A 14,017-nucleotide genomic window follows, 5' to 3' on the forward strand; every position below is an offset into this window, starting at 1 on the left:
CAATGCTGAAATGAGAAAATGCTCGACAACAACCCTGCAAGGTAGGGCTGAGGAAAAGGGATTTGACCCAAAATTTTCCCATTGAGTTGAAGGAAAAATCATAGAATTATAGACTTGAACGGCTTACCAAACCGGAAGGAAGAGGCGGCGGAGACGAAGCCGTGGCTCCTGGGAAGGAGAAACATTTCCTTAGCTTGTATCAGAACTTTATATTTATTTAAGGATCAGATCGAAACCGGGGCCAATCAGGCCTTGAATGGGAGGGATTTTCCATAAATCTTCAATTCCCAACAGTGGAAAAGGCTGAAGAATTGATCCGGATTTACCTGTCGGAGTATCTGGGTTCGGAGTGGCCTCCTTCAAATAGTAGAGCATGCCGTCTGGTTTGAGTTTGAGATATTCAACTAACTGGGGAAAAGTTTGGGAGGGGAAGAAATGAGAGTTAGAGATGGTCCAGATCAGTGGCTTCTTCCAAGAGCCTGAGACAGGGCTGAGCCTCTATATTTCTCCTGAGAGGCCTTTTAGGATTAAAGGGCGGGGCTAGAGGAGGGGGCGGGGCCTCCTTCCAAGAGCCTGAGACAGGGCTGAGCCTCTATATTTCTCCTGAGAGGCCTTTTAGGATTAAAGGGCGGGGCTAGAGGAGGGGGCGGGGCCTCCTTCCAAGAGCCTGAGACAGGGCTGAGCCTCTATATTTCTCCTGAGAGGCCTTTTAGGATTAAAGGGCGGGGCTAGAGGAGGGGGCGGGGCCTCCTTCCAAGAGCCCGAGACAGGGCTGAGCCTCTATATTTCTCCTGAGAGGCCTTTTAGGATTAAAGGGCGGGGCTAGAGGAGGGGGCGGGGCCTCCTTCCAAGAGCCTGAGACAGGGCTGAGCCTCTATATTTCTCCTGAGAGGCCTTTTAGGATTAAAGGGCGGGGCTAGAGGAGGGGGCGGGGCCTCCTTCCAAGAGCCTGAGACAGGGCTGAGCCTCTATATTTCTCCTGAGAGGCCTTTTAGGACTAAAGGGCGGGGCTAGAGGAGGGGGCGGGGCCTCCTTCCAAGAGCCTGAGACAGGGCTGAGCCTCTATATTTCTCCTGAGAGGCCTTTTAGGACTAAAGGGCGGGGCTAGAGGAGGGGGCGGGGCCTCCTTCCAAGAGCCTCAGACAGGGCTGAGCCTCTATATTTCTCCTGAGAGGCCTTTTAGGATTAAAGGGCGGGGCTAGAGGAGGGGGCGGGGCCTCCTTCCAAGAGCCTGAGACAGGGCTGAGCCTCTATATTTCTCCTGAGAGGCCTTTTAGGACTAAAGGGCGGGGCTAGAGGAGGGGGCGGGGCCTCCTTCCAAGAGCCCGAGACAGGGCTGAGCCTCTATATTTCTCCTGAGAGGCCTTTTAGGACTAAAGGGCGGGGCTAGAGGAGGGGGCGGGGCCTCCTTCCAAGAGCATGAAACAGGGCTGAGCCTCTATATTTCTCCTGAGAGGCCTTTTAGGACTAAAGGGCGGGGCTAGGGAAGGGGGCGGGGCCTCCTTCCAAGAGCCTGAGACAGGGCTGAGCCTCTATATTTCTCCTGAGAGGCCTTTTAGGACTAAAGGGCGGGGCTAGAGAAGGGGGCGGGGCCTCCTTCCAAGAGCCCGAGACAGGGCTGAGCCTCTATATTTCTCCTGAGAGGCCTTTTAGGACTAAAGGGCGGGGCTAGAGGAGGGGGCGGGGCCTCCTTCCAAGAGCCTGAGACAGGGCTGAGCCTCTATATTTCTCCTGAGAGGCCTTTTAGGACTAAAGGGCGGGGCTAGAGGAGGGGGCGGGGCCTCCTTCCAAGAGCCTGAGACAGGGCTGAGCCTCTATATTTCTCCTGAGAGGCCTTTTAGGACTAAAGGGCGGGGCTAGAGGAGGGGGCGGGGCCTCCTTCCAAGAGCCTGAGACAGGGCTGAGCCTCTATATTTCTCCTGAGAGGCCTTTTAGGACTAAAGGGCGGGGCTAGGGGTGTGGGCGGGGCCTCCTTCCAAGAGCCCGAGACAGGGCTGAGCCTCTATATTTCTCCTGAGAGGCCTTTTAGGACTAAAGGGCGGGGCTAGGGGTGTGGGCGGGGCCTCCTTCCAAGAGCCTGAGACAGGGCTGAGCCTCTATATTTCTCCTGAGACCCACCTGCCACAGTGTGTCAAACTTGCTCCCGTTTTCCACGGAGTATTTCCCGGCCTTGTCCTGGAAGATCTGGTAGTGATAGGCGGTCTTCCCGTAGATGAGGGACAGGGCGTAGGAGCCGTTCTCCTTTCTTTGCCTCAACCTGGGTGTGAAGACAATTCGAGGCCGCGTCCACAAGAGTCTAGACCAGTGGCTCCTCAGGCGTTTTGGCCTACAACTCCCAGAAACCCCAGCTGTGAAGATTTCTGGGAGTTGAAGGCCAAAACATCAGGTTGAGGAGCGATTTAGGAAGCTAGATATGTGCAGCTTGGAGAAGAGAAGGTCCAAAGGTGAAGCAGAAGAAGAGGTGGAAGAAGAAGAGGTCGTGATGGGAGAAGAAGAGGACGTAGAACAAAAGGAAGAGGAGGAAATGATGATGGGATGGTTGAAGAAGAGGAGGAAGGAGAGGTGGAGGATGAAGAGGTAGATGTAGAAGAAAAGGCAGAAGAAGAGGTGGTGGTAGAAGAGGAAGAGATGGAAGAGGAAGTAGATGTAGAGGAGAAGGAGAAGTGGTGGAAGTAGAGTGAGAAGAAGAAGAGGAGGAAGAGGTAGAGGATGAGGAAGATGTGGAAGAAGAAGAAGAAGAAGAAGAAGAAGAAGAAGAAGAAGAAGAAGAAGAAGAAGAAGAGAGAAAGGAGAAGTTGAGATGGAAGTAGAGTGAGAAGAAGAGGAGGAGGAAGAGGTAGAGGACGAGGAAGAAGTGGAAGAAGAAGAAGAAGAAGAAGAAGAAGAAGAAGAAGAAGAAGAAGAAGAAATGGAGATGGAAGTAGAGTGAGAAGAAGAGGAGGAGGAAGAGGTAGAAGAAGAAGAAGAAGAAGAAGAAGAAGAAGAAGAAGAAGAAATGGAGATGGAAGTAGAGTGAGAAGAAGAAGAAGAAGGGAAGAGTTAAAGGATGAGGAAGATGTGGAAGAAGAAGAAGAAGAAGAAGAAGAAGAAGAAGAAGAAGAAGAAGAAGTAGTAGTAGTGGTGGAGATGGAAGTAGAGTGAGAAGAAGAGGACGAAGAGGTAGAACATGAGGAAGATGTGGAAGAAGAAGAAGAAGAAGAAGAAGAAGAAGAGGAAGAAATGGAGATGGAAGTAGAGTGAGAAGAAGAAGAAGAGAAGAGTTAAAGGATGAGGAAGATGTGGAAGAAGAAGAAGAGGAAGAAGAAAAGGAAGAAATGGAGATGGAAGTAGAGTGAGAAGAAGAAGAAGAAGAGAAGAGTTAAAGGATGAGGAAGATGTGGAAGAAGAAGAAGAAGAAGAAGAAGAAGAAGAAGAAGAAGAAGAAGAAGAAGAAGAAGAAGAAGAAGAAGAAGAAGTAGTGGTGGAGATGGAAGTAGAGTGAGAAGAAGAGGACGAAGAGGTAGAACATGAGGAAGATGTGGAAGAAGAAGAAGAAGAAGAAGAAGAAGAAGAAGAAGAGGAAGAAATGGAGATGGAAGTAGAGTGAGAAGAAGAAGAAGAGAAGAGTTAAAGGATGAGGAAGATGTGGAAGAAGAAGAAGAGGAAGAAGAAAAGGAAGAAATGGAGATGGAAGTAGAGTGAGAAGAAGAAGAAGAAGAGAAGAGTTAAAGGATGAGGAAGATGTGGAAGAAGAAGAAGAAGAAGAAGAAGAAGAAGAAGAAGAAGAAGAAGAAGAAGAGGAAGAGTGGAGGTGGAAGTAGAGGTGGAAGAAGGTTTAGATGAAGAGGAGGAAGAAGGAGAGGATGAGGGAGAGATGGAAGAATAAGAAGACGTAAAAGAGGAAGAGATGGAAGGATACGTGGATCTAGAAGAGAAGAGGTGGAAGTTGAGGTAGAAGAAGAGGAGGAGGAAGTAGAAGTGGTATTTTGGATACTAGACAGCAAGAACGTCCAGACAGATGTCCCACCGTGGGACAACAAAGGGACACAGCCCTGGAATGGAAAGTCTACGTTGTTTCCCCACCTCCCTGACCGCGTATCTTCTCCTGACTTACAAGAATTTCCCGTCTGGTTGGGAGCCAGAGTAGAGTCGGCTTTCGGCTTGCTGCCGGGAGATGGGGCCGTGGAACCAGGGCATCTTCTCGTGGGCCGTGGTGGCCAGGAGCTTCTCTACTTGTGGGGATTGGCTGATGATGGCCAGCTCTAGCGACTCTCCCTGCAAGAAGGAACCCACCTCTTGTCAACCACGTTCACAGACTCAACCCATACCTTTCGGAACTCTTTGAGAACCCGACAAAAGTTATGGAGTCCCACCAGAAGGAACCACGCTTAAGGAAGTCTCAACCTATACCTTTCAGAACCCTTTGAGAAGGCAACGAAAGTTATGGATTCCCACCAGAAGGAACCACGCTTAAGGAGTGGAAAGTCTCAACCCGACAAAAGTTATGGAGTCCCACCAGAAGGAACCACGCTTAAGGAAGTCTCAACCCATACCTATCGGAACTCTTTGAGAACCTGACGAAAGTTATGGAGTCCCACCAGAAGGAACCACGCTTAAGGAAGTCTCAACCCATACCTTTCGGAACTCTTTGAGAACCTGACGAAAGTTATGGAGTCCCACCAGAAGGAACCACGCTTAAGAAGTGGAAAGTCTCAACCCGACAAAAGTTATGGAGTCCCACCAGAAGGAACCACGCTTAAGGAAGTCTCAACCCATACCTTTCGGAACTCTTTGAGAACCTGACGAAAGTTATGGAGTCCCACCAGAAGGAACCACGCTTAAGGAAGTCTCAACCCATACCTATTGGAACTCTTTGAGAACCCGACGAAAGTTATGGAGTCCCACCAGAAGGAACCATGCTTAAGGAAGTCTCAACCCATACCTATTGGAACTCTTTGAGAACCCGACGAAAGTTATGGAGTCCCACCAGAAGGAACCACGATTAAGGAAGTCTCAACCCATACCTTTCAGAACACTTTGAGAAGGCAACGAAAGTTATGGAGTCCCACCAGAAGGAACCACGCTTAAGGAGTGGGAAGACTCAACCCATACGTTTCAGAACCCTTTGAGAACCCGATGAAAGTTATGGAGTCCCACCAGAAGGTTGTTGAAGGACACGTACCTCCAGATGCCACGTCTGCCGGATGTATTCCCGCACCATGTTCTCCCGAATGTTGTCGAAGATGCCCGGCTTGGGCTCCATCCCGTCGGGGCGGTTGCAGGGCTTCCGGAGCGGACAACAAAGCCCGTCGGCGTCCTTGGAGTAAAACTCACAGAGTTCTTCAGGCCCGCAGTGAGCCTTGGCCCCGGCGATGGCGAAGGTCCCGTTCATCTGCCTCTCAATGGGGTAGTGGTAGAACTGGAGCTTGTGGACCACCGAGAGGACGTAGCCACCGAGGTTTCGGAGACACTGGCGGAGCAAGAAGAGCCCGTCCGACATCCCCGCCAGCTTGAGGTGCTCCTCGGCGTCCGAACGGGAGATGCTGCCGAAGTAGAAGGGCAAGTGGGCGGCCGGGTTGGGCATCTCAGGAGGGTCCTGGAGCCACCAAGATGGTGGTCATAGGGTGCTACCAAATAGAACGAGAAGAAAACGTTGTTAGTGTAACCATGGGATCCGAGAGTTGGAAGAGGTCCCAAGGGCATGAGAGGGGTAACCCAAGGATAATTGACATATTGACCAGAGGTGACCCAAAGATAGTTGACGTGTTGACCAGAGAAGACCCAAGGATAGTTGACGTATTGACCAGAGGAGACCCAAGGATAGTTGACGTGTTGACCAGAGGAGACCCAAGGATAGTTCACGTATTGACCAGAGGAGACCCAAGGATAGTTGACGTGTTGACCAGAGGAGACCCAAGGATAGTTGACGTGTTGACCAGAGGAGACCCAAGGATAGTTGACGTAGTGACCAGAGGAGACCCAAGGATAATTGACATATTGACCAGAGGAGACCCAAGGATAGTTGGCGTATTGACCAGAGGAGACCCAAGGATAGTTGGCGTATTGACCAGAGGAGACCCAAGGATAGTTGACGTGTTGACCAGAGGAGACCCAAGGATAGTTGACATATTGACCAGAGGAGACCCAAGGATAGTTGACGTATTGACCAGAGGAGACCCAAGGATAGTTGACATATTGACCAGAGGAGACCCAAGGATAGTTGGCGTATTGACCAGAGGAGACCCAAGGATAGTTGACATATTGACCAGAGGAGACCCAAGGATAGTTGACATATTGACCAGAGGAGACCCAAGGATAGTTGACGTATTGACCAGAGGAGACCCAAGGATAGTTGACGTATTGACCAGAGGAGACCCAAGGATAGTTGGCGTATTGACCAGAGGAGACCCAAGGATAGTTGACGTATTGACCAGAGGAGACCCAAGGATAGTTGGCGTATTGACCAGAGGAGACCCAAGGATAGTTGACGTATTGACCAGAGGAGACCCAAGGATAGTTGACGTATTGACCAGAGGAGACCCAAGGATAGTTGACGTAGTGACCAGAGGAGACCCAAGGATAATTGACATATTGACCAGAGGAGACCCAAGGATAGTTGACGTATTGACCAGAGGAGACCCAAGGATAGTTGACGTAGTGACCAGAGGAGACCCAAGGATAGTTGACGTATTGACCAGAGGAGACCCAAGGATAGTTGACGTAGTGACCAGAGGAGACGCAAGCTGGTTGAATGGGTTGACCACATATCACCCACTCCCGAATCAAAACACTCAGCTTTCCCTTTTTTACGTCTAACTTTACAACCAATTGTAAACTTTGGAGAAGACTCTCCTTCTCTCGAGTGCAGATTTTTCCGCTCAACCTGCAAACGTGGCTGGTTCTTCACACCCACGGTCAGGTCAGAAGTTTCCGACCGCACTCCTGAACCATCCGGAGGCTGAAAATCTCACGTACGTTTGGGGGGGGGGGGGGGGAACGAGAAAGCTCTGCTCACCTTCGTCCCTCCAAAGATGTCGAGCGTTCAGAAACAAGAAATTTCGGGAAGTCAATGTGGACAGGACGTGGTATTTCTCCCCCCAAGTATTCCCCACCCACCCCAAATAATGTCTTCGTCTTTTGGAAAGATCTGCTGCTGTTTCTTCTCCGCCTTTCACACATTTTCCCCGAGACCGGTTCAGCTTCCTGCCACAGCTTCCTCCCCCAGAAAACTCGACAAAGTTTTCGGGCTCGGAAGAAATGATTACAAACACATGCAAATCTGGATTAATCCGAGCCATGTGTGGCTGGGGAAGGCCACGGGTTTCCCTGTGGGATCTCCTCCCGAAAGTCTGGAAAAGTTTTGGACTGGAAAAGCCCACTAAACACACCAGGATGATGTGGGATGATGGGAGGTGGAGTCATAGACACATTGAAAGGGAGGTCAACTATCCTTGGGTCCACTCTGGTCAACCTGTCAACCACCATATTTACGTTCTACCTGGATAACCCAATGTCAACATACTAACCATGCTTGGGTTCCACCTGGTCAACCTGTCTACCACCATACTTACGTTCTACCTCGATAACCCAATGTCAACATACCAACCATGCTTGGGCTCCACCTGGTCAACCTGTCAACCACCATACTTACGTTCTACCTCGATAACCCAATGTCAACATACTAACCATGCTTGGGTTCCACCTGGTCAACCTGTCTACCACCATACTTACGTTCTACCTCGATAACCCAATGTCAACATACTAACCATGCTTGGGCTCCACCTGGTCAACCTGTCAACCACCATACTTACGTTCTACCACAATAACCCAATGTCAACATACCAACCATGCTTGGGCTCCACCTGTTCAACTTGTCTACCACCATACTTACGTTCTACCTCGATAACCCAATGTCAACATACTAACCATGCTTGGGTTCCACCTGGTCAACCTGTCTACCACCATACTTACGTTCTACCTCGATAACCCAATGTCAACATACTAACCATGCTTGGGCTCCACCTGGTCAACCTGTCTACCACCATACTTACGTTCTACCTCGATAACCCAATGTCAACATACTAACCATGCTTGGGCTCCACCTGGTCAACCTGTCTACCACCATACTTACGTTCTACCTCGATAACCCAATGTCAACATACTAACCATGCTTGGGCTCCACCTGGTCAACCTGTCTACCACCATATTTACGTTCTACCTCGATAACCCAATGTCAACATACTAACCATGCTTGGGCTCCACCTGGTCAACCTGTCTACCACCATACTTACGTTCTACCTCGATAACCCAATGTCAACATACTAACCATGCTTGGGTTCCACCTGGTCAACCTGTCTACCACCATACTTACGTTCTACCTCGATAACCCAATGTCAACATACTAACCATGCTTGGGCTCCACCTGGTCAACCTGTCAACCACCATACTTACGTTCTACCACAATAACCCAATGTCAACATACCAACCATGCTTGGGCTCCACCTGTTCAACTTGTCTACCACCATACTTACGTTCTACCTCGATAACCCAATGTCAACATACTAACCATGCTTGGGTTCCACCTGGTCAACCTGTCTACCACCATACTTACGTTCTACCTCGATAACCCAATGTCAACATACTAACCATGCTTGGGCTCCACCTGGTCAACCTGTCTACCACCATACTTACGTTCTACCTCGATAACCCAATGTCAACATACTAACCATGCTTGGGCTCCACCTGGTCAACCTGTCTACCACCATACTTACGTTCTACCTCGATAACCCAATGTCAACATACTAACCATGCTTGGGCTCCACCTGGTCAACCTGTCTACCACCATATTTACGTTCTACCTCGATAACCCAATGTCAACATACTAACCATGCTTGGGCTCCACCTGGTCAACCTGTCTACCACCATACTTACGTTCTACCTCGATAACCCAATGTCAACATACCAACCATGCTTGGGCTCCACCTGGTCAACCTGTCTACCACCATATTTACGTTCTACCTCGATAACCCAATGTCAACATACCAACCATGCTTGGGTTCCACCTGGTCAACCTGTCTACCACCATATTTACGTTCTACCTCGATAACCCAATGTCAACATACTAACCATGCTTGGGCTCCACCTGGTCAACTTGTCTACCACCATATTTACGTTCTACCTCGATAACCCAATGTCAACATACCAACCATGCTTGGGTTCCACCTGGTCAACCTGTCTACCACCATACTTACGTTCTACCACGATAACCCAATGTCAACATACCAACCATGCTTGGGTTCCACCTGGTCAACTTGCCCACCACGATTTGTTTTCTACCATATTTAATTTCTTCCTGATCCATCTGTCCCCCCTGGCTTTCTTTCCATGTGAACCTATCAACCACGTTTGGGTCCCATCTGGTCAACATGTCCTCCTATATCTATTCAACCTTCTTGCTTTCCTCATAGTCAACACATCAACCACGCTTGGGTTCAACCTGGTCAGCTTCTCCACCATACTTTCCACATTAACAACGTTAGTGTTCTCTCTGGTCTTTCTTTTGATGTTCACCTACCAACCATGTTTGGGTCCCACCTGATCAACCTGTCCTCCTCCTTCTATCCCACCTTCTTGCTTTCCTCATAGTCAACACATCAACCACGCTTGGGTTCCACCAGGTCAGCTTCTCCACCATACTTTCCACATTAACAACGTTTGAGTTCTCTCTGGTCTTTCTTTTGATGTTCACCTACCAACCATGTTTGGGTCCCACCTGGTCAACTTGGCCTCCTACATCTATTCAACCTTCTCACTTTCTTCATAGTCAACACATCAATCATCCTTAGAGTTCATCTAGTCAACCTGTCCTACATCTATTCAACCTTCCTGCTTTCTGAATGGTCAACACGTCAACCATGGTTGGGTTCTCCTTGGTCGACCTGTCTACCGCCATATTTACATCTTCCACCCTAGAACCCTCAAGTTGGAGGAGATCCCAAGGACCATCCAGTCCAACCTCCTCACAGACCTCCAGCCAACTTCTCCAGAAGAAACTTCACCACCTTTTTCTGAATGGTCAAGACATCAACCATGGTTGGGTTCTCCTTGGTCGACCTGTCTACCACCATATTTACGTCTTCCACCCTAGAACCCTCAAGTTGGAGGAGATCCCAAGGACCATCCAGTCCAACCTCCTCACAGACCTCCAGCCAACTTCTCCAGAAGAAACTTCACCACCTTTTTCTGAACGGTCAAGACAACCATGGTTGGGTTCTCCTTGGTCGACCTGTCTACCGCCATATTTACATCTTCCACCCTAGAACCCTCAAGTTGGAGGAGATCCCAAGGACCATCCAGTCCAACCTCCTCACAGACCTCCAGCCAACTTCTCCAGAAGAAACTTCACCACCTTTTTCTGAATGGTCAAGACATCAACCATGGTTGGGTTCTCCTTGGTCAACCTGTCTACCGCCATATTTACATCTTCCACCCTAGAACCCTCACGTTGGAGGAGATCCCAAGGACCATCCAGTCCAACCTTCTCACAGACCTCCAGCCAACTTCTCCAGAAGAGACTTCACCACCTTTTTCTGAATGGTCAAGACAACGATGGTTGGGTTCTCCTTGATCAACCTGTCTACCGCCATATTTACATCTTCCACCCTAGAACCCTCAAGTTGGAGGAGATCCCAAGGACCATCCAGTCCAACCTCCTCACAGACCTCCAGCCAACTTCTCCAGAAGAAACTTCACCACCTTTTTCTGAATGGTCAAGACATCAACCATGGTTGGGTTCTCCTTGGTCGACCTGTCTACCGCCATATTTACATCTTCCACCCTAGAACCCTCAAGTTGGAGGAGATCCCAAGGACCATCCAGTCCAACCTTCTCACAGACCTCCAGCCAACTTCTCCAGAAGAGACTTCACCACCTTTTTCTGAATGGTCAAGACATCAACCATGGTTGGGTTCTCCTTGGTCAACCTGTCTACCGCCATATTTACATCTTCCACCCTAGAACCCTCACGTTGGAGGAGATCCCAAGGACCATCCAGTCCAACCTTCTCACAGACCTCCAGCCAACTTCTCCAGAAGAGACTTCACCACCTTTTTCTGAATGGTCAAGACATCAACCATGGTTGGGTTCTCCTTGGTCAACCTGTCTACCGCCATATTTACATCTTCCACCCTAGAACCCTCAAGTTGGAGGAGATCCCAAGGACCATCCAGTCCAACCTCCTCACAGACCTCCAGCCAACTTCTCCAGAAGAAACTTCACCACCTTTTTCTGAATGGTCAAGACATCAACCATGGTTGGGTTCTCCTTGGTTGACCTGTCTACCACCATATTTACATCTTCCACCATAGAACCCTCAAGTTGGAGGAGATCCCAAGGACCATCCAGTCCAACCTTCTCACAGACCTCCAGCCAACTTCTCCAGAAGAAACTTCACCACCTTTTTCTGAATGGTCAAGACAACCATGGTTGGGTTCTCCTTGGTCGACCTGTCTACCACCATATTTACGTCTTCCACCATAGAACCCTCAAGTTGGAGGAGATCCCAAGGACCATCCAGTCCAACCTCCTCACAGACCTCCAGCCAACTTCTCCAGAAGAAACTTCACCACCTTTTTCTGAACGGTCAAGACAACTATGGTTGTCTACCGCCATATTTACATCTTCCACCCTAGAACCCTCAAGTTGGAGGAGATCCCAAGGACCATCCAGTCCAACCTTCTCACAGACCTCCAACAAACTTCTCCAGAACCTTTGAAGGCCACCAGTTCCATCAAGAACTTCTCCCAAAGGTTTTGGTGGCATCTCATGGTAGAAATGCCTCGAGACAGCCAACGACAACAACGTGGTAGGGTTTGAGCAAAGGTTGGAGATTTCTGAGACTTTACCTTGAAGAAGAAGTGGGTTGAAGTGGAAGCCGAGCGTCCGGAAGACGTGTGAGAACAACAGACGTGAGACTGAGGATCTGTGGGCTGGAGGCGTCGCCTTTGAAGCCTTGACCTCATTTCCTCGCGTTGGTGACGGCAAAGGAAGCCGAGGCGGGTGGGAGAACCTCAACCAATTGACGTGACGACGGAGCAGGTTCATAAAACCATAGAGTCAGAAGAAACTATCCACCATCCGATCCCTCTCGACAGATGGCCATACAGCTTCTTCTTCAGCCTAGAATTGCATCTGGCTTTTTCTGCTGCTGCGTCACACTTTTGGCTCATGTTCATCTTGAGGTCTAATAAGGCCTCCCGACTCTAGGAGAATTTGATTCCAGAGTCCCATTTCTCCATGAAGGTCTATGAGGCTGGATGGCCATCTGTCGGGAGGGATCGGATAGTGTTTTTCAGTGGTCGAACTAAATGGCCCTTGAGGTCAGTCTCTTCCAGCTCTAGCATTCTATTATTATTATTATTATTATTATTTGATATTATTATTATTAATATAATAATATAATATAATAAGCAATATAATAATATAATATAATATTATATAATATATATGTTATTATTAATATTATCATTATTAATAATATTTATTATTATTATTTAATATTATTATTTGTATAAGTATTTAATAATAATATTATTAATATAATAATATAATATAATAACATATAATATAAATTAAGATTAGTAATAAAAATATTTAATAATAATAATATATAATAACATATAATATAAATTAAGATTAATAATATTATTTAATAATAAGTAATATAATAATATATAATATAAATTGATAATATTATTTAATACGAATATATAATATTATTATTTTAAAATATTATTAATATAATATTATTATTAAATAATAAGTAATATAATAATATATAATAATATATAATATAAAATGATATCATCAAATAATATTAATAATATTATCATTTAATAATATTATTAAATATTATTATTTAATATTAATAAGTAGGGTAGTGAATAATATTATTTAATAATATTAATTTATATTATATATTATGATATATATTATTATATTAATAATAATATTAAATAATAATAATATATAATATTATTATTAAATAATAATATTAATAATATTAATAATTTATGTTATATGTATTATATATTAAAGACGGGAAGGCTTTAACTGTGTGTTTCAATGGTAGAACCAAGTCGGACTGAATGGCCCTTCCAAACTCTAGGAGTCTTTGATTCTATAGCTAATGTCTGTGAGGCTGGATGGCCATCTGTCGGGAGGGATCAGATGGTGTATCTGATCATAGCACGTCCTTTCGAGACCCGTTTCCTGGTCTTCACGCTGAGCGGAGAGAGAGGGGTCATAGGGTCAGGCTTTCTTCTCGGCTGCCTTGGCCGCACTTCCCTGGAACGTAATCTTGGCTCCCGGCCCAGCGATTCGCACCCGACACCCTCCCTTGTTCTCCGGCATTCATTCGGAGGAAACGTGGCCTCACACCACTGGGCTTCCTCTGCTTGGCTGAGCGCCGCTCTCGGGGGCCTTGGGGCCTCGTGCCTCCCTTCCCAGACCTGAAAGGGAACTGAGAGTCTGCTGGGAGAGATTGATAGGCAGGTATCAAGATAGGTAGGTAGGTAAGTAGGTCGATAGATGGGTAGGTAGGTAAGTAGGTAGGTATATAGGTATGTAAGTAGGTAGGTAGGTAGATAAGTAGGTATATAGGTAGGTAGGTAAGTAGGTAGGTAAGTAGGTAGGTAGGTATGTAGGTAAGTAAGTAGGTAGGTAGATAGGTAGGTAGGTTGATAGATGGGTAGGTAGGTAAGTAGGTAGGTATATAGGTAGGTAGGTAAGTAGGTCGATAGATGGGTAGGTAGGTAAGTAGGTAGGTATATAGGTATGTAAGTAGGTAGGTAGGTAGATAAGTAGGTATATAGGTAGGTAGGTAAGTAGGTAGGTAAGTAGGTAGGTAGGTATGTAGGTAAGTAAGTAGGTAGGTAGATAGGTAGGTAGGTTGATAGATGGGTAGGTAGGTAAGTAGGTAGGTATATAGGTAGGTAGGTAAGTAGGTAGGTAGGTAAGTAAGTAGGTAGGTAGATAGGTA

At 47.2% G+C, this 14,017-nt stretch overlaps 1 protein-coding gene across 1 annotated transcript in view; it reads right to left on the reverse strand.

The window, feature by feature from the left end:
• Positions 1–12,495, reverse strand: part of LOC103282537 (tyrosine-protein kinase ZAP-70) — a 32,493-nt gene extending 19,998 nt beyond the window's left edge. The window contains exons 1-6 of the mRNA XM_062959895.1: positions 11,883–12,495; positions 5,162–5,606; positions 4,094–4,254; positions 2,119–2,257; positions 327–408; positions 128–168 (exon numbers count right to left, since the gene is read on the reverse strand). Coding sequence (XP_062815965.1) covers positions 128–168; positions 327–408; positions 2,119–2,257; positions 4,094–4,254; positions 5,162–5,563 — 825 coding nt within the window. The 5' untranslated portion in view covers positions 5,564–5,606; positions 11,883–12,495. The remainder of the gene's footprint in view (positions 1–127; positions 169–326; positions 409–2,118; positions 2,258–4,093; positions 4,255–5,161; positions 5,607–11,882) is intronic.
• Positions 12,496–14,017: the final 1,522 nt, after the last annotated feature.

This window comes from Anolis carolinensis, unplaced genomic scaffold (genome assembly GCF_035594765.1).
Source record: "Anolis carolinensis isolate JA03-04 unplaced genomic scaffold, rAnoCar3.1.pri scaffold_7, whole genome shotgun sequence".
NCBI lineage: Eukaryota > Metazoa > Chordata > Lepidosauria > Squamata > Dactyloidae > Anolis > Anolis carolinensis.